Source organism: Harpia harpyja, chromosome 6 (assembly GCF_026419915.1).
Source record: "Harpia harpyja isolate bHarHar1 chromosome 6, bHarHar1 primary haplotype, whole genome shotgun sequence".
NCBI lineage: Eukaryota > Metazoa > Chordata > Aves > Accipitriformes > Accipitridae > Harpia > Harpia harpyja.
In genome coordinates this window covers 70,656,859-70,681,354 of record NC_068945.1, presented here as the reverse complement: position 1 = coordinate 70,681,354, position 24,496 = coordinate 70,656,859, and the positions used below count along the sequence as shown (strand labels likewise).

At 57.5% G+C, this 24,496-nt stretch overlaps 1 protein-coding gene across 1 annotated transcript in view; it reads left to right on the top strand.

Annotated features, from left to right (window-relative positions):
* Window positions 1–207: 207 nt before the first annotated feature.
* The window catches only part of SHANK3 (SH3 and multiple ankyrin repeat domains 3), a 363,156-nt gene continuing 338,867 nt past the window's right edge, over window positions 208–24,496 (top strand). Inside the window, 2 exon segments of the mRNA XM_052788728.1 lie at window positions 208–274; window positions 8,014–8,346. Of these exon segments, the coding sequence (XP_052644688.1) occupies window positions 227–274; window positions 8,014–8,346 (381 nt within the window). The 5' untranslated portion in view covers window positions 208–226.

Here is a 24,496-nt window from a genome sequence, read left to right as displayed (position 1 = left end):
CCTGTGGGAGCCCCAGGCTCCCGACACACCGTGCAGGGCACTGAGCTCAGGCCTCGTGGTGGGGGCAGAGCAGCACAGTCCCTCCCGCTCCCTGTCCCCCCCGCGGAGGCCGCCGTGCCTTCCACAGTGCCTGCAACCATCGACCGTGTGTTCCAGCTGCAGCTGCGGCCGCCCCTGGTAAATCAGTAACGTCTGGCCTGTGCAAGAGGACGACTCTGCTTGTCCCATGGGCATTGCCAGCCAAGCGAAAGCGGACGCTCCCCAATCCTTTGAGGTGAGGGCTTGACTCCCTGCAGTGGCGCGGGAGGGCTGGGGGCCCCGGGCAGGGCTGTTAAACATGACCCAGGGCTCCCTGGTCCTGGAAGGACTCGGGAGCGACGAGGAGCTTGCACAGCACCTGCACGCAGAGCTGCGGCCAGGCTCGGTGCTGCTGCAGGAGCGGAGCCCGGGGTGGGAGCCGCTGGAGCAAGCGTCGGGTCCGGTATCTGGAGGGGCAGGCATTGCCTGGGCTCCGCGGTCCCATCTGCAGGATCTGGCAGGGCAGGGTTGATGCTGGTGCAGGTGGGTGGACATGCTGCCCTGTCCCAGAGCAGCTGCCATGGTGCCGATCCGGAGTAAGTCAGGTGAAGTCTGTCCTAGTCGGTCCTTTCACTAGCAGCGAGGCAGAGGCGGTACCCCAACAGCTCTTCCTGCTGCAACCGCAACAGCCCCAGTGCATGGGGCCCATTCCCAGTGATCCCAGTAGTGACAGCCCTGTGTGCTGCTCTTTGCACCCACCCCGGCAGCAACACCCCAGCAGGATGCCGGATCTCTTTTTGGCCCCCACTTGTGATGCTGCTTATCCACCCACAACCCTGGTGTGGTGTGAAGAGCCCTGGAGCACAGGGACCTGGTGCAGCTTGTGTCCTGCCGGCGTGCAGCCATGGGGGAGAGCTGGGCTGTGTGTGCTTCTCCCACGCATCAGCCTGGCCCAAGTACCTGGTCTCCACTGAGTCGGTGCTGCACTAGCTATCGCTCCCTGCCGTGTCTCCCAGGAAAGCAGCACCGGTGCTAGAGAGCAGCTGCCTGCAGCCTCCTGTACCATGGCCGAAGCACCAGCTCTTGCTGTGCAGGCTCACCTGGGGATGTGGTGAGCCAGATGCTCCCATTGCATGTGGGAAGACCCCGTTCCTCAAAGGGCCAAGCCTTTCGGGGAGTCGTAGAGTCACTGGGCATGTGAGTGGAGAGGCGAAGCCCGAGGCAGTGCACCAGCAGGCTCGATTTGCATGGGAAAGCAGGTGCTGGAAGGGCGAGGAAATTTAACCCTGATTCAGCCAGGGAAAACTGCCAGTCCTGGGCAGGCTGCATTGTTTGCTGTAGTAGACTGCTGCTTGGAGGTTTCTGCAAGACAGTGTGGCTGGGTGCAGGTTAATCCACTCAAGTGTTTGTGGCCACAATGCCTGGGTGGCCAACAGCCCCTGCAGAGGAAGATGCAGAAGGTGTGCAGTTCTGCTTTGCCCCCATGGTAAGACTTGTAAGATCTCCCTTGATTCTGGAAAGATTGTGGCTGTTGCTGTTCAGGTGTCAGCTGCTATTATCCTTTTGTTTCCAATACTCCCTAGCAGACTGTTAGCATCTGTGGGACTGCTGCTGGGGTGAGAACTGAGACCTCCCTGCGATGGGCACTCTGGGTGACAAGGGTTTTGAAGCCTGAAAAGGCATGAGCCATGCACAGGACTCCTTTCGAAGTGCATTATTTTGTGTCCTTAAGTATGAATCCAACCTGCCACTGGTCTCTGTGACCGGGGCCCCTCCTGAGTCTGTCAGTCCATCCAGGTGTGTCCCTGGGGGAAGGGGTCTGCCATACAAGCGGAGATCACGTAAGTGGCACTTGTTTAGCCTGCAAAGTGAAGTCTGAGTGTGGCTCTAATTGCTGCCTGTGATATGTATATAAATACTTACATAAACAAAGGAGGAGAGAAGAGCTGCACAGGCTAACAGACAATGCTGACGCAAGAGTAGGGTAAACTAGCCGTGAATGAGTGGGCTAGAAATTAGGCCATTTCTAACCATCACAGCAAAGAAGGGTCTGAAACAGCTTTCCAGGAAGAGGAGAGAGCACGAGAGGAGACCTGGAGGAAAGAGTTTGGTAAGAGGATTTCAGACGTGGCATCTGGGGTACCAGCAGCCCTGTCCCTGAGGATGGAAAGAGCAACCTCCCACTCTCCCACAGCCTGGTGCTGGCCGGCTCTGGCTCCGCACAGCGCTGGGCTCTCATCCCAGGCTGCAGGACCTGGTGCCAATGCTGACAACAGCCGCAGGTCTTTGCAGCCCTCTCCGGGCTCCCTTCGGCTGCACCAACCCGCTCTTCACCCTGCCACAGGACGGAGTGGCAGCACCTTCCTTCCCTCCTCCCAGGGGAGCTGCCAGCTTGCCGTGGGGAGTGCCTTGGTTTCTTTTTCCTGCTCTTATCGTGCCCTGGGGCTGCTTGTCTTCCTCAGATCTTACCTGTTGCACCTTTCTAGGTCCCACTGCCACAGTGCTAGCACCGCACATTTCTCGGGATTATCCCAGCTGGATGCCTTCCCTCCAGAGGAGGAGTAATTCAGTGATACACCAAGTGACGGCCATGGTTCTGCATTACCTCTAACCCCGCAGGGACCTGGAGCCCCGATGGAGAACTCCAAAGATGCCAGAGCAGTGTTCAGCAGTGTAGCGTGGGATGATCCCCATGGCATGGCTGCCCTTGATGGAAGGATTTGTGAGAGATGGCAGGGAAGGTGGTTTAGACTTTAACACTGAGAATGGTGGAGAGTGGGGCAGGCCATCGGGGAATGCTGTTTCTCACAGTGTAAGAGGTAAAGGTGGCTAAACTTTATAACCTCTTGTGAGGGCTATTGCAAACAGTATTTGGAAATCCAAATGAACTGCTCTACTCTGGGTTTCACTTATTGGTGCTCCTGGTGGCACATGCAGGGAGCTCTGCTAGACTAGTGAGGCGTGACTTTCTTTGATGGAAGCATTGCTGATTTGTCCCTGTCACTATAAAATCTTCTTGAAAGATTCTATAACTCTCTTTGATGACTTTTCATCCGTTTTTCCTGGTGTTAGAATAAGACTCATTGGATTATAATTTCTAAGATACTCAACTTGTATCTTTTTTCAAGATAAGTGATTTTTTTCCTCAGCAGAGAAGTTGATTTAATAAGAGAAAATGAATGTGAATGACTCTGCAAGTCTGTAATGGAGTTCGGGGGTGGGGGTGGCCAGTGCATTTTTCCAGCCATTCACAGTTGTGTCTTAAACATTATTGGGAACTAATTAGGTACCAGAAGATTGGGAAAAAAAGCAAGAATAATCCTGACAATTACCATCTGGAGCATTTAATTTTTCCCCCTAGTGAAATAACAAGACAGAAAAAAAGGAAAGAAATAAAACCAATGAACAGCAGTAGTTGAACGGAACTGCAGGCAGCAGACCAGAGGCACAGGCTCAGATGGGTGCTGCTGCCCGGCTGGGCAGAGGGAGATTTGCCCCCAAGAGGCCACAAGCCAGAGCCACCTCTGCCCACCGGGACACCCTGGTTGCAGGGCTGATTTAGGGCGTAGATCCTGGCCTGCTCGGTTTGTTGCCGCAGGGTGGTATCTGAGGGTGGCTGGAGTTGTGCTAGCTGAGGCAATGCGAAGGGACGGTTGTGGCATTGCTCTCGCTTAATTCCCTGTGCGGCGGTGTGTCAGAGGGGGGAAGGCAGCGGGTGGGAGCTGGGCCCTTCTGCGGCAGCGCACGTTCAGACGAGAGCTGTAGCATTTGGGGGGGGTCTTGTGCAGAACGGTGCTTGCTGTCAGCAAGGTGTGCCCCTCCACGGGCACAGCTCCAGAGAGGTGATGGGCAGAGCCTGGGATCCTTCCCCAACGCCTTTGGGCAGATGGATCTGCATCCAAAGTATTCCTCTGTGTTGCTCTAGGCTTCCTGCAGCTCGCGGGTCCTCGCCAGCTCCGTGAAGGTGCAGGTGTACACGTGCCCCAGCTGCAGGAGGTCTTCCTGCTCTGCTGCTTGTAAGGGTGTACAAAAGTGTGCATTGCTGTTGTCCCATCTGTTCCAGGGTCTGCCTGCCTCTGTGTGCATGCATGCCCACGGGATGCAGTCAGACCACGTGTCGCTTGTATTTCTGATGATTTATCTCCTTACTATGTGCATTTTTCCAAGCAGAACTTTGTGTTCCTCCTGCTCTTGTTTCTAATCTCTGTAGGGCCTTTTCACTTGCCTACTCCCAGTTTCGCACCACATTTCATTAAGGTGCTGTTTGATCCCTTCTTCCAAGTCACTAGTAAAAAAAAAAAAAAAACTAGTCACAAGCCTGGCCCAGACCCAGTCCTTGCCCCGAGCGTGGGGCAGTAGCTGAACAACAGTGGCGGCAGCTTGTTTTGCATCCAGCCTTGGGCTACTTTCAGACCTGACCAAGAGCCAGGCAGAGCCAGTCTCCCACGATGCCATGTCTGGCGAGGCTCAGCCTGTCCCATGGCAGCTGCCAGCCTCGGGGAGCAATCCCAGGCCAGGGAGTTCTGACATGGGCCCTTCGTTTGCCCATCTCCCGGCCTTGCCGGGCAGCTGGCATGCACACAGCGTCCTCTGGACAGACCTGGCTTCCCTCAGCTCCGCTTCCTCTGCCAGGGCATCAGCTGTTGAGATTTGAGACCACAGGCTCTCAGGGTCGTGAGTGGGTCATGGTGGGTCCTGCCAAGGGTCTGCGCGGTCCTGTCCTGCCCTCAGTCCCTCGCCACAGGGTGCTGGGCGCTCCTCGGACCCGGCCGTACACTGTGCCTCCTGGTCATGCTGTGTCTCAGTGTGCGTGCGAGGACGGGACAGCCTCCCTGAATGCTGTGCCACCCTCACCCATTCCCTGGGACCCCGGCGTGCTGCTGGTGGCAGACTGGGAGAGGCCCCGTGGATCTGCGCTCACGTGGCTGCAGGTTTCTTCCCTCGGCCTCGAGCTGTTCAGTGTGACTTTGCCTGCTGGCTTCCCAGTTCAGACTTTCCGTGCTCCCCTCTCTGGCCCTTTGTTCGACAGATATTTTTGCCCTCTCCCTTCCTGACCACTCTTACTCCTTTGTCTTTTGTGCTGTGAGAGACCTCGGCCGGGGGCTCCTTCTCGGCTGTTTGTGACTCGTGGTTATTTCAGCCGCTTGTTCCCTCACCAGCCCCACCTCATCCCCGGTATCCCTGACTCAAAGCCACAGAGCGCAGCCTATTCCCTGCAGCCCTCACATCTGCCAGGTGGCCTTGTCTGCTTCAAAGCCTGCATCCCTTCACCTGAGACCTGCGAGCTGCTCAGCCCCGGCACGTGCTCTGCGGAGCTGCAGTTCTGATGCACCTCTGCCTGGGGCCTGGAGAGCCGCGTGATGGTGTACGCTGTGTGCTCTGGGGAGCAGGAGGCTTTCCGACACTGCTGGTCTCGTCTCCTCTTGCCCCAGTGCCCTGCTAGAGAGCTGTTCTCAGAGCCTGGGGAGAAACAGCAGGAGAGCTGCTGTGGGGTGGGCACCCTGGAAAGGTACGGTTTTGGCTTGCTTTGCTGCTGGGTAAGAATGTTTTCTCATACCTTAAAAAGGGACTGGTTGGGGATGACTGAAACTGTCATGGCACTGTGTCCTCCCGTCCGGACCCATGCCAGGGCGGCACTGAGAGACGAGGGGCAACAGGAGTGCAGGGGAAGCTGGAGACTCCCTGGTCCTTGCATCGGGGAAGCAGCAGCAGACAGAGAGGACCTGTGGCTCTCCAGTGCGGGGGTGCGGGTGTGGATTGAAGGAAAGGAGCCCAGAGACCGGCTGGTTGCTCCTGGGCTGATCTCATTGTTTGTCATGATCAAGCCATGATTTCTGTTCTGGGGCTAGTGCCATGGAGTTGCAGTTCTCATGCTCCAGGACCCGTTAGACTCCCCCTGTGACCCCGAACTTCCAGGTCTGTGGATGTAGCCTTCTCTGCCTGTCCTGCCAGTGCAAGGCATTTGCAGTAGATGCTGCTCCAGCTGGGAGAGTTGCTTGGGGCTGGCTGCCCTGGCAGAGTCAGGCTCTCACTGATGCCTGCCTTGTGCAGTCCCTCGGCCTCAGGGTGGGAGGGCCGAAGGAAGAGCCATTAGTCATTTCCTGGACAGATCCAGGCCATACTGTAAATCTCTCCAGCTCTCAGTGGTTTGGGGGCTATTTCTGTTTGAGGATTGTCACGTAGATTAAAGCCTTGAATCCCAGCCAGTAATGGACCGGACACACTCCCATGCACAGTCCTGCAGGGCTCAGCCCAGAATTCCCATCTGCTCTTGGCAGAGCAGTCGCTGGCCTGTCCCTGCCTGGGAGCAAGGGCTTGACCTGCTGGGCAGGCAGGGTCCTCCTGGCTTTAATTAGCCCTCACTGTTGGGGGGACTGGCAGAAGTAGCAGCCTGTGCTGGCGGCTGCTGGCATCTCTGCTCTATGCTGGAGCTAACGGTAGCTGTGCCTGCCACCACTCCAGTGTGTGCGCACGTGGCTTCTCTGACTGAGACAAGTCTCTCGGGTGGAAACAGGTCAGCCATCCTTCCACTCCCAAAACTTTGGCACAAGGGCACCGCTGCATCCTGTTGTCCAAGTAGGAGCCAGTTTGGGAAACCCCTGGCAGACAGCCCCAGCTCCTCACCCGATGGGCTGGTGGACGCACTGCTGGAGCCTGCAGCCCAGGGGCCAGTCCGGCTGTTTGCGAGTGTGCACAGACACATGCTGCGTGGTGACCGCCTCCGAGCAGGGGTGTCGGGGAACAGTGGGCAGCACTCCAACAACTGCAGGATAAACAGTTTACAGGGCCAGAACCAAGACCTTTCCCTGTAAAACCCAGAGACAGGCAGGGTGCTGAGCCCTTCCAAGTCACACCTGCTTGTCCTGCTGATGTCCAGCCTCCCTCATGAGTCCCCCCTGGCAGATGGGGAAGGAGCCAGGCAGGCCCTCCAGATATGCTGGTGCAGCTGTGGAGTTGGAGGATCATGGTTGCGGATGGGGGACAGAGCCACTGGGACAAACTGCAGGCATTGGTGGTGGTGGGGTGAGAGACAGTTGATCAAAGGAGGAGAGCAGGCCCCAGAAGCTGAAACAACCTGTCCTCTGCCCCAGGGCACTGTGTCCAGATCCCCTGTGCTGGCTGTGGTGCGTGCACTGTGCTCCGAGCCCTCCCTGGGTGAGCAGAGGCTCTGGGTGTCCATGTGCCTGGGACGGGGTAAACCCAGGGCAGGTCCATGCTTTGCTGCCAGGATGAGGAAGGGTCCCTTTGGCACAGCTGGTGGGAGTCACTGCAATGGGGGCTGTGCCCACTGTGGGGGCCGGGGAGGGCATGCAGTGGCAGTTGGCCCTTGCGGGGGGCGGGGGGGGCACTTGAGGGGATCCCCGCATGGTGTGGGGCTCCTTGGTGAGGTCCCTGATATGGGGATTCCCATGTAGGGTGGGGGTGGTCCCCTGCAAGGCCCTCAACAGGAGGACCCCTGGGAGGGGGGTGTCCACACAGGGTCCCTGCCACGGGGAACCCTGTGGGGGTGCCTCTGCGAGATTCCTGCGTGGTTGGTTGGGGGTTCCTGGGTGAGGGCCCCGAGATGGGAACCTCTGTGTGGGGCAGTCAGGGGTCCTGTACGAGGTCCCTGGGGGGGTGGCCTGGGTGGAGAGTGGGGGTCCTCCACCGGGCCCTTGCTGGGGGTCCGCACCAGGTGCCCGAGTTGAGGTTGGGCATCCTCCGCTGGGTCCCTGCCAGGAGATGGTCCTTGCCGGGGTGTCCCTGTGGGGTCCCTGTGGGGGTGCCCGTGTGCAGTGTGGGGGTCCTCCACCGAGGAAGGTCCCTGCCGTGGGCGGGGGGGGAGACGGGACCGGACGGCGGGGTCCCTGCACGGATGCCCGTGTGCAGTGTGGGGGTCCTCTCCCGGGCCCCTGGCGGGGCACGGTCCCTGCTGGGGTCCCCCTGCGGGGTCCCAGCCGGGGTGCCCCCCGCGGGTCGCGGCAGCCGCGCTCACCGCCTCTCCTCACCCCGCAGGGCCCCCGGGCGGGCTGTGAGCGCGGCCCCCGGTGCCGGTGCCGGTGCCGGTGCCGGCCGCCCCGCCGCGCCGCACGGAGCATGCCTCTGAGCCCCGCCGGCAGCAAACATGAGAGCCCGGAGTCGCCGCCGCCAGAGCCGCCGCCGCCGCCGGAGCGACAGCCCCGCGCCGCCGGGGAGCCGGGCGCCGGCCTGCGGGAGGAGACGCGGCTCGACCCGGCCCGGGGCCCCGGCGGGCCCCGCTCCCCCAAGCTGGCGGCCCCGGCGCGCATGGAGGAGCCCGCGCCCGGCGCCATCGTCGTCCGCATCGGCATCCCCGACCTCCAGCAGACGGTGAGTGCCCGCCCCGGCCCCGGCCCGCACCCCGCCCCGGCCCCAGCCCCAGCCCCAGCCCCGCTCCGAGGCAGCCGCCGCCCCGGTACCACCCGGCAAACTTCGCACCGCCGCGGGCGGGGGGGCGGCCGGCCGCGGGCCCGGCAGGACGGCTCCCCGCTGCCCCGGCTCCCCATTGCCCCGGCACCCCATTGCCCCGCTCCCCATTGCCCTGGTGCCCCGGCTCCCCATTGCCCCGCTCCCCATTGCCCCGGCTCCCCTCTTCCCCGCAGAGCCCGGCGGGGACGCGGGCGGAGCGGGCCGGGCAAGCCCCGGCTGCGGCGCTGCCTTCCCGGGGCGCAGCCCGGCCGGGGCGCTCCGGGGCCTCCGGTGCGGCCGCAGCCCGGGGCCGCTCCCGCCGCCCGGGGCCCGCACCGGCCCGGGACCGGGCTGCGCTCCGCCGGCTGGCCCGAGCGCGGGGGACAGCGGGGCTGGGGGCGTGGGGAGCAGGCACAGCTCAGGAGGCTCCAGCACCGGCATGGTACCGGTACTAGTACTCCACCGGCACCGGGATCGGCTCCGGTACCGGCTGGGCTGGGCTGCGGGAACACGGAGCTGCAGCGCAGCGCTGGGAACCGACAGCCGCCTGCTTGCTGGCGGCGTGGGCGGGCAAGACCGAGCCGGGTGTGCGTGGGCTGTGCACAGATGCCGAGGTGACCGCAGCAGGTTCCAGGTGTCAGGCCCGGGTGCAACGCAGCAGGTTGCGGTGTCTGCTCGGTGCACCACTGCACCGGACAGCGGTATGGCGAGGTGTGGTGTGCCAGGCCGTGGTGCCGGTACCACAGGCGGGACGTGCAGGTGTGACCTGCCGGGAGCCGAGGTGTGATGCGGGAGGGCACGGGCATCATGGTGCGTCAGCTGGGGTGGCTGTGATGTGGGGCAGCACGTGTGGCACGGAGGGGCAGAGGGTGGCATGGTGGGTGGTTACCCCCGGGCACAGCGGGTGTCTGGTAGGGCGCAGTGGACCGTGGAGGTTGAGGGGTGGCTGTTACAGACTGGAGCAGTGCTGGGGGTCACCTGGGGCGCTGGCTGCTTGTGGGGAGCGAGTGCTTGGAGACTGAGCCTGGTCAGCGCAGGGAAAAAGTTCACTGAAGGGCTGCAGTAACTGTGGCCCTGGCGTAGAGTGCTTGTTAGAGGTGGAGTGCTGGGAGCAGTGGCTTGCCTGGGGACGTGTGGGCTCACAGACCCTCTGCTCTGGGACGAGGTGTTGCAGGCAGGAGAGGAGGTGCCCCTTGGGGATGAGGGGTGGGGGGACATGAGGAGACAGTGAGACTGGGGGCGAGCAGAGCATTGCTGGGGGTGGAGGGGACTAAACCTCCCGGTGGGGAAAGAGCTCTCTTTTGGAGACTGGCCTGGGGGTCCTGCTCAGTGACAGAGGGGTAGTGGCTGGGGCCAGAAAGCTTGCTAGAGGACAGCGGTGCTGGGGCTGAGGGCCGAGCGCTTGGGGCTGAGGTGCTGGCATGCTCACAGGCACAGCTCTGCAGGCTCAGCTGCCAAGCACTGGGGAGCGGCAGAGGCAGGCGAGGCAGCGCTGCCTTTGCTGTCGAAGAATCGGACAGACGCTCTGCTCTGGCGAGGACTGACCTTGTGCTGCAGGAAGGGATTTACACCTGCTCCCTCCTGCCCCAGCCCCTGCTGGGGTTGTGAGCAAGGCTGTCGGGGACGCAGTGTCTGCTCTTTCCCTTCACTGCTGTATTAGCTGTATTAGCCCCAGCACATCAGCTCCTCCTCCGTCCCGAGCTGATGCCCAGACCTGGGTGTCATCCTGCTCCAGCCCTCACCCCAGATCCCGTTGTGTGATGCAGCACGGGGCAGGGCCCACGGACTGTCAGTGAGGGCCCTTGCTCTGCACATTGCCATGGTATCCACCTCTCTGCTTTGCTGTTCCTTGGGCACTGCTCTGCACCTCCCTTCCCTGTCTTTGTTTTGGGAGTGTGCGTGGGCATTGGAGGAAGCAGCGATGCTGGAGACCGCCCCCCCCCCCCTTCGAGTCTTCCAGGGGGTGGAAGACTGCAACCAGGGGATAGTCCCAGAGTCCGAGTGGAGCTGCTCAGCCGTGCCAGACCGAAGATCGCCCGAGGCAGTAGAGGGAATGGGGCACTTCAAGCAAAGCAGAGCATCTTTGCATGTATAAAGTAGGAATTTCCCTCCCAGATCTCCCTTCCCCAAGGGGCAGATGCATATCAGAGAGCTGAAGAGTGGAAATGTTTCTGGTGCAACCTCCCGTGGGCTGGGGGTGGGAGCCAGCAGAGCAGGAACCCCTGGGGAGACCCGCGGGCTGCCTGGGGCTGGGGGCTGGTGGCATTGCTCCCCTGGGACAGCCGAGCGGGGCAGGCAGGCAGTTGGGGTGCTGGCGGAGGTGCGGTGGGGATCGCTGGGGACGTGGGACAGTGCTGCTGGGTGCAGCTAAGAGCACCACAGCGCTCGCATCCTGGCAAGCGCAGCCTGCGCACCGCCAGCCTGGTTGATGTGCAGAGGAATTCACTGCAGTCGCAGCTCAGGGCTCGGGCTTTGCAGTGTGAGTAGCAGGAGCTCGAAGGTCGTGCGTGGTGGTCGTGGAGGGGCAGGGCTGCCCGACCAGCCCTGTCCCTGCTGCCCGTCCCACGGGGCAGCGTGCACTGGATTTTATGGGCTGCGGATGGGAGTCGGAGGCTGTGCTGTGGCACCTGCTCCCCCGGGCAGAGAGAGGCAGGATGAAAGCAGATTTGGGTGCAGGCTCCCTGCAGAGCAGGGACCAGCCCTGCGCTGCACGGCTGCCCTGGGGAGCTGTGGGCAGCAGGACAGTGTGATGGCTGTGCTGTCAGACCCTCTGCTGCCCTGCGGGCTGGGCGAGGGGAGCCAGAGGAGCCAGACACCCGGTGCGGCTCCCTGCACAGTACTCCCGTGCTGTCACCAGCACGCAGCCATGCTCAGGCTGCTGTCAGGGGCATCCCTTTCTTTCAGACCAAGGCAGTGCCTGCAGAGGGCTGTTGCATTTATGATTCAGGTGGGTGCTGACTTCCCAAATAGAAACTGCCTGTTTTGCAAACTCCTCTTCTGTGCTAGCTGAGGTACCTTCACTTAAATAAAGGGAGGCAGGAAAAACCCAGCTGGCTTAACAGTATGCATCCCTAAGAGCTGTATGGTGTCCTGTGACTGGCCCTGAACTTCCCTAGGCTCCTGGGCATCATCCCCATGCATCAGCTCTCTGATCTGGGCACTCGCAGTGTTCATTCCTCATGCCTTGAGCAGGCAGGCTTGGTCCCCATCTGCAAGGTGACATCCAAGTGGATGGGGGCCTGACAAGTGTGAAAGGGGACAAGGGGAAAATGAGCGATTGAGCCTGTCCCATCTGCCACTGCTGGGCTTGCTGCCGCACTCCCATCTCCTCCGTGAGGCACTCTGGGATGTGTTGGGGGATGTTTGCTGTGCTTTGGAGAAGCTTGCAGGATAGACGCTCTAGAGCTGTGTGTGTTCCCTGCCTCCTCCTCCGCTCATACAGGGCACGGGTTCGTTGGTCTCACCCAGCTGAAGAGCAGCAAGGATCCTAGGCCTCTTCCCTGCTCCAGCTCCTGGCCCGTACGGATCCTGTTCCTCTCTGCAGTTAGTGGGTGTTGAGCTGGCACCCGTCTGACCGGAGCCCAGCTGTCCTTCCCAGGGCTGCTGTGGCCTAGCAGGGCTGCAGCACACTGTCCCTCAGGCCAGGTGGGGACCCCTCTCCTGGCATGGTGGTCTCTTGCTGCTCAGACCCTTTTCCCTGGGCTGGGATAGGCCTTTGCACTTCAGAGGAGCTGCCGTCGAGCTGTTGTTCCCTGAGTGTGCATCTGCAGGGCAGGGAAGACCCTGAACCACAGGCATCTTCCCCGGAGGTGTCCTTCCCCTGCTTTTGCTGCTCTGCTTGTCTGGCTTTGCTGCGGCAGTGGCCCTCCCTGATGGACAACCAGCAGGGAGGCTGACACTTTGGCTGCTCTGTGGGTCTGTGTGGTGGTCTCGCCCCAGGCCAGGCTTAGTGTCTGCACCCTGGGAGGAATCTCAGCCTGCAGGTGCAGACTGGGACTCAGGCGGGCTGAGGAAAGGGAAGGATGTCCTGTAGGCAGGAATAAGGGACAGGACCTTGCAAAAGAGGCAGTCAAATGCCTGCCTTGTAATGGGAGCACTCCGCACCTCCTCTGACCTGGCTCTGCTCTCCTTCCTGGACCTGTCCAGAGGTTGAGTTGCTCTGAGCAATGGGGCACATGCATCAGAGGTCATCCAAGAGAAGAAGCTTTCTTCCCTGCTTGCTCTAGGAAGAGCAAAAACATAAGGAGAAGGGATAGGACCCCAACAGGGATCGCTGGTCTCTGCAGGATTGTGTGGTGCCGGCAAGGGGCTGATGTGCCGAAGGGTTTTTGCTCACTGAACTCCAGCCCTTCCCCAGTCTGAAGTAACCCTGTTCCCTCCTCCCACGGGTGTCTTTGGGGCTCTGGGTCTGGCTTGGCAGCTGCAGCACATGGCTGATGTGCCACGGCCTTTGCTATAGCAAGCTCTGCTAGAAGGTGGGATTGTCTCTTTTGGGATCTTCAGGCACAGGGTGGACAGGTAGCTTTTCAGTAACAAGTCAGAATCAATTAGCTGCCAGCGTTTCAGAGATCAGGACTTCAGCTGGGCCAAAGCTCAGTTTGTTCAAGTTCACATCTTCTGTCAGGGTTGGAGCCTCCAGGTGGGTTTTTAGACTGTGAAGCAGCTGACTTTTCAAGTCAAGTTTCCCAGCTCTCTTGGAGTTGTCTCAAGCCTCTTTTAGGTTCCTTGGCAAATCTCCATCACTGTGTTTATTCAGCTGAAAGCCTTTGAATTCACTCTTAGTGGTTTCCATTGTTAGGAGCAAATCTCCACCCGAGGCTGTGACCTTGTCTCTGAAAAGGCAGTCTCTTCAGGCACATCACTGTTTATATCCTAATGATGGGCCAGCACTTTCAGGTTAAATAGTCTGAGCAACCTGCACCGACTCTGAGCTCAGGGAAGAGAGGCTAAGCTGCTCTACACCCATACAAACAGCTTGAGAAATGGAACCTGGAGTGCAGGAGGAACAGGACATGTCTCCTACTCTGCACAGACACGTGAGACACAGAGATGCAGGTGGAGACAGGACAGAAGGACGGGCCCTTCTGCAGCGCAGAAACTGGGGAGGGGTGTGCTTGAATGGGAACTGGGCGCATCTTAATTACCAAAAGGAGACTCCCTTTCTCACGGTGTAGAAGTAGCTGCTGGCATTCCTGCTGTCGAGGTGAAGAGCTCTGCTGGGGACAAAAACAGGCTATAAACCCCTCAGAGTACTGACTGACACAGCTTGCAAATGGCCCTCCTTTCTGACAGGCAGAGTTGCCCCAGTGAGTTGCATGGTTCCCAAAGCCTATGGGCATGGGACAGCCTTGCAGGCGATGGGGGCTATGGACTCTTCTGGGCAGGGGCAGAGGCTGGGGCTGTGGGAGATGAGCAGTGCTTGGCACATGCTGACACACTCTGCTCCTGTGCTGGGGAGTGCCTGGGACCATGGTCAGGAGCCACACGATGCCCTACAGCCTGAAGAGTCCTTTGTCCTGCATGGCCCCTGGTAGGCGACTCCACTACTTAGCTGGATATTTTTTATGGTGCCCAAAATTTGCTGTCCTCTATTCTGGGAGCTCTGTGTGGCAGCTGAGGCACTCCAGGCAAGTGTTTGGGGAAAGAGTCCTTGCCTCCTCTCCTCCCCTCCCTTCCCACTAGCAGTTTCCGAAGGATTCTTAAGTAGCAGTGTCCCGTGTGTCTGGGGGCTGAGCTCTTTGGGAGGTGCCTGGGCCTGCCCAGCCTGCTGTGGGGTCCACCGCGATGGGACCCCAGCTCCTGCTCCTCCCAACCAGACTGTCGGCGCTGTGCTCCTGCAAGCAGGTTTTGGGGGGGTGGCAGGTGCAAGGGGGTGGCCAGTCTGCTGGCAGCCTCGAGGCGGAGTGAAGTCGGGGCAGGTCATGTTTGTGGCCCAGCAGGAGGAGGAACGACAATTCGTGCTGTAGTGGAGGGGAAGAGTGATATTGAGAGCAAAGAGACCCTTTGAGGGGCAGATGCTAATTTGGGAGGAGAGACAGAAAGCTGTTTGTATTGGAGATGCACGGAGTTGTGGATGGGTTTCTTGTGGTGGTGCCATTCGGGAGCATGTGGGCTGAGTCTGGGCTGCACAGGGAAGCCGGGCATGCAACGATGCCGTCTGGAGAGACCATCCGTCTATGGGAGGTGTGTGAGCATGGCTGCATGGCGATGCCAGGAACGCGGGCTCTGCTTCTCACCAGCAGCGGCAGAGTGGGCAGTGCCGAGTGGGAGCCGCTGTCTCTCGTGGCATCTGTTTGGGTGCAGCCCTGGGGCGACAGCCTTGGCGGTTTCAGGCCAGGTCATCGGTTCCCAAACTGGCGGGATCACTGTCAGTAAGGTGGATTTGCAGCCCTGGGGAGAACGTGGTCTCATCTGCAAAGGGGATCATGCTGAAACACAGCCCGTTAGATGTGTCGCAGCCGGGAAAGCCTGGGTGATGCTGAAGGATCTGCATCCTGTGGCAGGATGTCCTGTGGTGTCCAGGCAGCGGGGTCTGGCATGTCTTTCCTCTGCTGGCATCCATCCCGTGGGAGGGCTCCTCCCACATGCAGGGCTTTGGTGATGTGTCGGGGACCTGCAAAGAAATGTCTTATGACCAAGGGCCTTGGAGGTGTGGGACCACCCAGCTCCATTTGCGAGAGGCTCTTTGAGGTCTCCGCTGAGGCCAGGGCCTCCCTTTGCTGCAGGATGGAGCTGCTCATTTCCCTCTGTGGCTGCAGAAAAGGCTCTGCCCTCATCCCCCTTCTCAGTCACCTGATACTTCAGGTTAATATTCTGGCTTGTTATCTCTTTAATGCAAATGAAAGAAGAGCCTGACAACCAGTGCACAAAGCATTGATTCTTCTGTTAAGCCAAGGGAAGTGAAGAAATAAATTTTCATATTATAAAAGAGAGATAGGAGAAGTTTTCCTGAACTTCTGCTTAGCCAGGACTGATGGTGGGAAGGCAGGCTGCTAAGAGACGGTGTGGCTTGCCATTCATTTGGGATTTGATTTGAATTCACTGTGCCACAAGCCCATGAGCGCGACTGCAGTCCATCCTGCAAGCAGTACCAATGCTGCGTCTCTGCAGCCTGGTGAGGCCGGGATGCGGTGGCCACAAGCTGTGGCAGAGTGAGCTGCCCACCAACGACAGAGGCATGGGGATGAGAGGCATGGGGACCGCACACAGCTTTGCCTGCGGCCGGAGGGGAGGTGTGGTGGGCGCAGGGCGGGTGGGGAGGGGGCTGCGGCGCCTTTGCCGACGTGGCTCTGGGTGCTGCAGAGGGGCCGTGCGACAAGGGACACTGGTTCTGACCAGGCGGTTTGGAAAGGAGGGCTGTTGTGTCTCTAAATAAAAGGCCCTTTCTGTAAAGCATACTACCTGCTGTGCTGTTTCCTCTCCCTAAAAGAAAAGCAGAGAAAAGACAGGGGAATGTAGGAAATGCCAGTGGACACATCTCTTCTGAGCCAGGGAGTGCCAACTTGCTGGCAACTCGCTCTGCAACAACTCTTGCTCTGCTGCAGTGTGCTCTGTCCCCTGGTGTTTGCCCACAACACAGGATGGACTTTAACTATGAACAGTATGTGAAGAGGTGCAGTTGCTTTGCCTGTGCTGGCTTGGCAGCTGCAGGCGCTCAGCAGCTCCTGTGAAGCAGCTGGCAGGGCCACTGCAGCACGGCGCTGGCAGGCACGGCACCAGACCTGCCCGCAGCCCAGTCTGGCTTCCTGGACAGGGTGCAGTCCCTCACACTGGCTGCTTCCCTGCAGCTACAGAGAGTTTTATTCTGCACGGCTGTGCAGATTGCCATGTGCTAAGTAACATGGTGCTGACTGTGGACACCTCAGCAGACAGAAATGCTGAGCTCATGGAAGTAATTGATATGAAAAAGATGAATGAAACTATATTTAACGTTTGTTGTGGGTTAAAAATCCTATAGTAAAAATCGTAGTGAAAATCTGCTGTCACGTATGCTTTATATAAATTGCTGTCCCAAATCCATGTTGCTCCCGGGATGGCTTCAGGTGTTGGCAGAACAGGAAAGGCTTCCTGGGGTCGTGGTGGCAGAGGCCTGGGGCGGCCCCGCGCTCCAGGGCATCCCGGCTCCCCGCAGGACCCCTGGCACCAGGGCTGATGTAGTTAACATGCAAACTTTGGGTAGATCTGCCCTATATACACTACGATATGCATCAACACAGGGGACCACTCAGTTGCACAAAATCCCTCCTCACCATCAGCCGTTGCTGCACAGAAAAAATATAAGAGGCTGCTGTCGTATCAAAGGAGAAGGAAAAATTGTCTGGTCGGCGGTGTAGTCTTTGAGCAGCGGTGTGTGATGGTGTAATTAAGGGCTGCGTGGTGCTGAGCTCACAAGGGGGCAGAGCCAGCGTGCTCCGTGTTCAGCAACTGCCTGCAGACAGTGTGGCTGGCAAGTGCCACTCTCCTCTCTGGCTCCTCGGATCATCTCCAGCAGGACCTAACACTTGCTGGTGAAGCCCGGACGCTTCTGGCTGCCCTTGTGTGTGTCAGTGCACTGCAGAGCTGAATTTGGGGAGTAACCCTGGTTGATGGGCTGTGCAAAACAGAGTGGGTGGGCAGGGGCCAGCAGTGTGCTGTGACTGAACAGGGCTGAGCAGACCCCCTGCGGGAGAGCGGGGCTGCAGCCCAGGGTCTGGCATGCTGGCGGCATGGCACGGGGAGCCCAAGTGTTTCACCAGTCCCAGTGCAAGCCTCCAGCCACCGTCCCGTTCCCTGCTCAGCTGTGCCGGGAAAGCAGCAGTGTGGGAACTGGGCTCGTCGCTGGTGGCAGTGGTGTCCAGCGTGGAGCTCCACGTGCCCGCTGACAGTGTTGTGCTGGTGTTTTGCACCACAGACCCATTCCATACCATGGCTGTAGGGCAGGGAATGGATTTATTTTGACAGCCGGGGCTCTGTATCAACTCCTAAGATAGCAATTTATTTGGAGTTTGATAACCTGGGAACCTTCGCTCCTCCTTTAACCCTGGTCTGCGTGAACTGCTGGTGCACACTGGTGCCGGCCCTTGCACAGGGAGGGAGTATAAGCCTGGGCAAAGGAAAGAGGAGGCCGATGTGCAAGGCCCTGAGGATCCTTCCTAATGCTAGTGGAGCTTCTCTATCTTGCCTGCCTGCTCCTGCATTCGGCCCGCAGCTGCTTATCCTCTGGGAAGAGCCCTTTCAGCTCAGCTTTTGGTTGTGCGTTGCTCTGTGGGAGGGGGTGGTGGAGACCCAGGATAAAATTATCCAAAACACCCACAAGATTTATGAGCTTATAGTCTGTTTTTTAAGGAGACAGAAACATGCCTAAGCTAAGGCTTGTTTCTCTGAAATAGTTATGATTGTGGGTCTGTATCGTTAAAACACATTTGAAAACTGATTCCCAAAGTCCTGCGGCAGGAACACTTTGGAAGTGAGTCGCAACCTTGTTTGGGGCCCGTTGGTACGAAAAGGTGGCAATACAGAAATAATCCTAGGAGAGTGCAAAAGTGCCTCCAGCAGTCATCAGAGTCCTCTCTGTCTGCAGCGTGTGCTGCCACTGAAATCCTGCAAGGTGTCTGACCAAACCTGGGATATATCCTGTGGGAAAACGCTTTCAGCAGCAGCCGGTGGGCAGCACTGGCTGCCCTCCACATGGCCAGTTGCCACCATAGTTGTAATGATGGAGCAACGAGGCACAGGTTTTCTATTTACTTTTTCACTGGAAGCAGGGAAAACTTGTTCCAAGGAATCACGGCTCAGCACATCGCATAAAAAATGTATACATAGAGAGATAAGAGCCTCTTGCAGACAAGTGGTACTTAGGAAGCTGCTAACTATCGGAGAGCTGGAGCTTATTGAAATAGCTCGGAAAGATCTAGAGGAACAGTGATGTACAGCTGATGAGACTTCCTCCCGGAGATTTCCAAGGGCTTTTCTTCTCCATTGTGTGCTGGCAACTCTTTTTCTTTTCCCTTTTAAATCATGTTAAAGCCAGACCAAGGAGCTGCTGTAGGTTAAAATAACATTTTTCCCTGTTAGCTTTAACCTGCGGCAGCTCCCTGCGCTGGGTCAGCGTGCGCTTGTGGAGCCCGGGGAGGGGACAGGCCCCCTTCGGCAGCATCAGCCTAACGTGTCCGTGAACTGTCTCCTTCACGGGGAACGCAGGCCTTTCTCCTCTTCTGGACTGTGTTCAGCTGGATCTGGTGTAAAATGGCGACCACAGATGTCGCCGCCGGCAGAACCAGTGACTGCCGGTTCCTGCCCCGTGTGGAGCCAGCGCTGGTGCTGGTGCTGCCCCGGTGCTGCGGGGTGGATCTGGGGAGGCCGGGAGAGGTGGTGTCTAGCTTTATTCCAGGTGTTTCCACTGACTGACACCAGGGATGTGCTGTGAGCTCCCGGCGGCACGGAATGGTGCCCGCTATTTAAGTATACACCCACCCACACCGCGCTCTACTTAGGTCCTTATCCGCTATCACAAAGGAGGAATAAAAAGCTCAAAATCATGTTCTCGCATTTGATCTTCTCCGAGGTAACCTTTAACTCGTGGAATGGAAAGGCCTTGCTTTACCACAAAGGCCTTTCTCCAGGGGCCGAGGAGGACACTGCCCTGTGTCCCGAGGCCGTGCGGGAATGCCGCGGCTTCCTTCAGGAGGAGGAAGAGCCGGGAGCCAGCCTGCGCAGCCGGCTGTTTTCCGCGCCCGGAGAGGGAAGGGAGCCCGACAGAAAAGAGAGGGGTGAGGAGAGCGGGGCTCACGCCGTGGCTCTGCCGGCATGGCGGCTTCCTAAGGGGCAGGAGCGTGGCTGCCGGCCGTGGTGCCAGCCCTCCGCTCCTGGGCATGCAGGCTCCTCTCCTCTGTCCCGGGCTTTGCCTCTCACTGGTTTTCCAGTACCACGTAGATCCTAAAATTCCTTTTTCCGTGCTCTGTTCTGTCTCAGCTATGCGAGCCGTGAAAAAAGAAAAGAAAATCAGGAGAACCTCATTGCTGCAAAGGGAAGATCTGGAGGTCAGGAACTGACCTCCAGAATGGCCTAAACCTGTGCTGGAAACTTTGATACTTGGCCAAAGCATCTGCTTTCTGCTGATGTAAAAACCTCTAGCTGTCGACAGTTGTATTGGATTTTTCACCCCTTTTAGGGGAGGATCAAACCACTTATGCACATGCTTTGAGATGCTTTTTGATTACAAGCCGCACATTGTTTTTCCATAGGAACCCGGCCTCTTTCAGATCAGATTAATAGTGCTCAATGAATGAGGCAGCTGTTCCGCTTTTTTTTATCTTTCTTATTCACTGTGCAGCCCCATGCTTCATTACTGTACACTGTTGAATGTGGCACCAAGCATGACATATTTTAAAGTCCCTTTGTAGCTTTTTTTGTGTCTGTTTTCCTAACGCAAACGTTTGAGCACTCTATCAACATCCAGACCATAGGATCTGTAGAAGGGTGGACTGAGATCCTCAGTATAACAAACCATTACATTTTGCCCAGTGTCCCTTACACCAAGCCGAGTAGGTCGGGGTTAGCTGCAGTGTAGCACCTGCCCAGCACGGCACCCAGGTGCGGAGCTAGTGCCAGCCGAGGAGCCCACCCGCAGCAGCGCGTCAGTTTGCCGCTTGCACGAAGGGAGGTGAGGAGCAGAGAGGTGGCGGCCGACGTTTGCACGCCAGTCATTAAAGGTGCTGCAGTTTAACAGTTGATGCTAAACCCGTTGGCCAGGGTTGCTGGAGTTTACCCCCAAAGCCTGCACAGGGAGCAGGGCACAGCTCAGCCCCCCGCTCCCCGTGGCCGTCCCTGCTTTGCCTGAGGTGTTGGAGCCTGTGGGGCAGTCGTGCCCGGCCATGGAGAGCTGCATGGCCCGCGCAAGGGGGCTGCAGCACGGGGCCCTCCGAGGAGCCCCGGTGAGGGGCAGGCTGGGGGTGCTGTGCCCAGTCACAAGATGCAAAGCTCTGGTCCAGTGTTCAGGCGTGGAGTGGGCCATACCGGCAGGCTCTGCAGCCCCGGGCTTTCTGCTGGCTCTGGCACTGCCTGTTGCCCGTGGACCACCAAAGACTGGCACAAACTCTGGGCCGCGTGCCAACAGCCACTACTAGCACAGCTCACCGGGCACGCGGGGCTCCTTGCCGTGGGGCGTCTGGGTGGCAGATCCGGAGGGGGCAGCCCCAAAGTCTGGCATGGGGACCAAAGGCTGCGCCGCCGCCTCGAGCGGCCAGGGCAGTGAGAGACCGGGGTGCTCTGCCTCTCCCATGTAATGCTGCCCGTTCCTGCCTGCAGCGCGTCTGTCGGGCGAGTTGTGCACCGGACTGCAGGGATGGGCTGCGTTAGAAGTAGTTCATCTCCCCCCCAGTGACTTCAGCTGGAGGGTCCTGAGCGGGCACAGCCGGCCGGAGGGACTTGCGGAGCAGCCCCACGGTGCTGGCTCGGGGTGCTGCGACCCACGGGGCGGTCAATCGGTGCAAATCAAACGAGTGATCTCAGGGAATCCCTTGGTTAAGTGTATGAAACTAGTTCAGATATTAATCCAACTTTTAACCGTAGATCAGTGTGTTTACTTCATTTCAGCCAGTTCAGCTCACAGGTGAGCGGCTCCAGAAGTGAGGAGCCAGGTGGAGGCCGAGAAAGCTGCAGAGAACTTGCTTTCCTCTTCAGCCATAAAAGGCAATTTCAAGAGGGTGAGACCCACCAGTTCTAAGATCTTGATGGCCGTGAAGAAACAGTTAATTTAAGTAACTATCGATAAAAGTCCCTTTTTATGTCTGTTGCTTGTAAGTGCAAGAGGTATTTTGGTTGCTTACACATTTCCTATAAATCCAGCACACGTAGCTTAGAGTAGTTGTATGTAATTTGTTAGTACAGAGAAGTACTTTAACATGCTAAATGAACATATTTTAATGCCAATTTTTATCTTAGTCCACTTTGACTTAAATCACAAGTCAAAATCTACTCATCCTCTGTTAAGTAAGAAATATGCTACTCACTCTTTTCTAAAATGTTTGGGTAAAGTTAAAAAAATTGAATATATGTTTTACATTTTAAGTGCTTAAATAGATGCATACAGTTACAGTGTATCTACTTAGGAAAAAGCACTTTTGGTTGTAAAGTCTATATTAAATTGCAAATGAATCTAATGCAATGGTTATGAATCGATCCGACTCAGCCTTTCTTTAGGAAAATAGCTAAGGACTACCAATGCAAAACAACATCAGACTCAATTATTTATATCCAGATTTTCTGCCAGCTGATTTATCATGGTTAAAATTGGTGATCACTTTGACTTAAATCAATCCACTTTGCTTTATTATGTGCGTGGAGCGAGGCTTTTGCCTGAAGCAGGAGAGTTGCGGGTCACTGCATTGGATCTGTGGCTGTGGCTGATTATTTTGGGGACTGTGAAGTTTAGCTGCCAAGTGTTGTGCAACATCCTTTGGGACATTGTGGGTGAATTACTTAATGAGTTGTTTTGAATAAATGCAATTTATTTGCATAAAACTGTTCAAACTTGATTTAAAGCCACGTAAATATGCATGTGTGCGCTGGCATAGCGGATTCAGCCCTCTGCTTATCAACAGGGCAAGACAGTCAGCTCTGCCTAGGTCCTCCTCTGCAAGCATTTCACAGCCCTGATGGAGACCGGGTGGGCAAAGAGGACTCCTTCTGCAGAGCAGAGAGGGTATTCAAGGCTCCGAGGCCAGTTAGTTGCCGGCCCCTAATTATTGCAAAGGCCGGTGGCTGCAGTGCACAGGCTGGCTCCTGCAGCTGGGTTCTCTCCACAGGGAGGGCAGGAGGACCTCACTGTGTGGCGTGACGCCGGGTTTCCTGCATTTTGTCCCCAGCAGTGGGATGGCTGGTGTGGCCATTCGCATATGGCGAGGGCTGGCTGGGCTTGGTCCTTGGAGCGGGAATGCCTGAGCTGGGGGTGCAGCTGCAGGTGCCCAAACCTTCTGCTGGTTTAGGGGCTGAAAAAGGACAGGCTGTCTCTGGCAGTGGGGTCTGTCTAGTCCTGGGGCAGTCGGGAGCTGAGGACCCTTCCTCGAGGTGTCCAAGACAGCTCGGGAGGAGCCTGTGGGTCCTGGGGACCGCATCAGGTGGCTCCCCGGCACCATCCCTGCTGCGCAGGTGGGCACTGCTCTGAGCCCGTCTTGCTCTCCAGTTAATTGCTTCCTCGTAGAATTGCTCTGAGAAGATTTGAACATGACACTGACTAATGAGATGCATGCCTCCATCTTGTACATTTGTTCTGAGTTTGCATCCTTCCCTTTGGACGGAGTGGGACTCCCACGCGGGAACGGTGCCGGGGGGTCCCTGGCACCGCCATCACAAGTGCGTTGGGCTAATGCACGGGCAGTCTGGGTGAGACAGTGTGAGTGCGGCAGGGCCGAGGAGGAGGGGGTAAAGGTGGGTGGTTGGAGCTCCCCTCGCTCCGCTGTCGATCAGTGCAGAGCATTGCAGGTCATCGCGACACCCTGTATGTTGTGTTTTGCTGGGAGAGGGTGTGGGAGCAGGGGTGAGATGTTTTCCTGGAGCTGAGCGTTCACATCTCATTTCTGTTTTCAGTGATGCTGTTCAGCCTCACAGAGAGCTTGTCTGTGAAGTGCGACAATAGCAGTTACCTCACTCTAATGTTTAGGAAGTGCCCTTCGCTGTTTAAGGGTGGGTGCCAAAAGCGGTATTGGGCATTGCTCGGGCTAAATTGTCAAAATGGGCATTTCTCTTGTCTTTCTGAGCTCTGTCCCCTAAGCAGTTGCAGACCTGTAGTTGCCAGAGCTTTTGTAGCTTGAAGGTTCAACTGTTGATCCACTCCAGGAGCTGAAGGTTTGTTTGCGGCTGACACGGACAGCGCAGGGTGGATTTCACAGATCCTTGGAGGGAAAGTACTTGCAAAACGTACTGCACCATAAGTGTAAGGTCCTGCTTGTGCATGCGATGAGGAGCTCAGGAGCAGGCACAAGCTTGTGCTATGGACTTAATTTTTTTTTGGAAAGAAGACATGAGGGCAGCCCTCCCGCTCTTTCCTTGCCTGTGCTTAGAGGGCAAAGTGAACATAATTGAGCCATAATTCACAGTTACTGGAAAGAAAGCATGGGCCACAGTATGAGAAGCAGTATTGGAGCTTTATATTACTGCTATCTCCAGGGGAGATTATTTTTATTAAAATCTGGGTTGGTGGAAAATTCTGAGATTAGCTTCATTTTTAATGTATGGTTCTCTGTGGATCAGCCCAAAAAGAGGCTTCCTGCTGTCTCCAGCTGCCGAGATGTTGGCGTTCCAGTGCCCGGCAGTGCTGTGACATGCCACCCGATGTGCTGAAGATGCCCAGATTGAAATAAACGTCCGAAGTTATTTATCAGCATTTCAAAAAAAAGGTGGATATGAAACCTTAGGTGAAAAAACCCACATAAATTCCTGGAAATTTACAGTTAAAATGAACAGTGCTGCAGACCCACTTCTTCACAAAACCTCCGCCAACTCTATTTGCATGCAAGCAAAACGTGCGATGGCAGATCTGGAAGTGTGAGCAGAGGAAGGAGCATCTTTACCCGTAGGGCTTTGTTATGACACTGTGGGGCTGGGAGAAAAGCACCCCACTACAAGGATCACAGGCCCTCCTTGCCGGTAGCATCCCATGTCCATGGGACAGGCAGGGGGGCAGACCCCTCCCCATGCGTCATGCCCCCTCCTTCCCGTGGCAGCCCAGCCAGCGACCCAAGAGCTGAGCCCTGCTTGTGCCACTGAGCAGCCTGGCTCCGTCCTGCTGGCCGGTGTGGGCACGCGGTGCTCAGCGGCTGCCACTGAGCCAGTGCCATTGGGTAGCAGGACCAACCGCTCCTCAGTGGGGTATATTCATGCTGAGATGTGTTCCCCCGTGTAGGCATGGTAACGAAGGTGAAAGCATCTCGCCGGACCAGCGTTGGTACACACCCAGCGTCTGCACTCGCAGGAGCTGCATGTGCTATCCCGTTTGATACTTTGGTCTAAGAGGTAGTCTCTTAGTGAAATTGGTGTGAACTGATGCACAAGTAAGGGCTGAAGTTGGTGCATTCCCCTGCCTGACAGCAGTGGG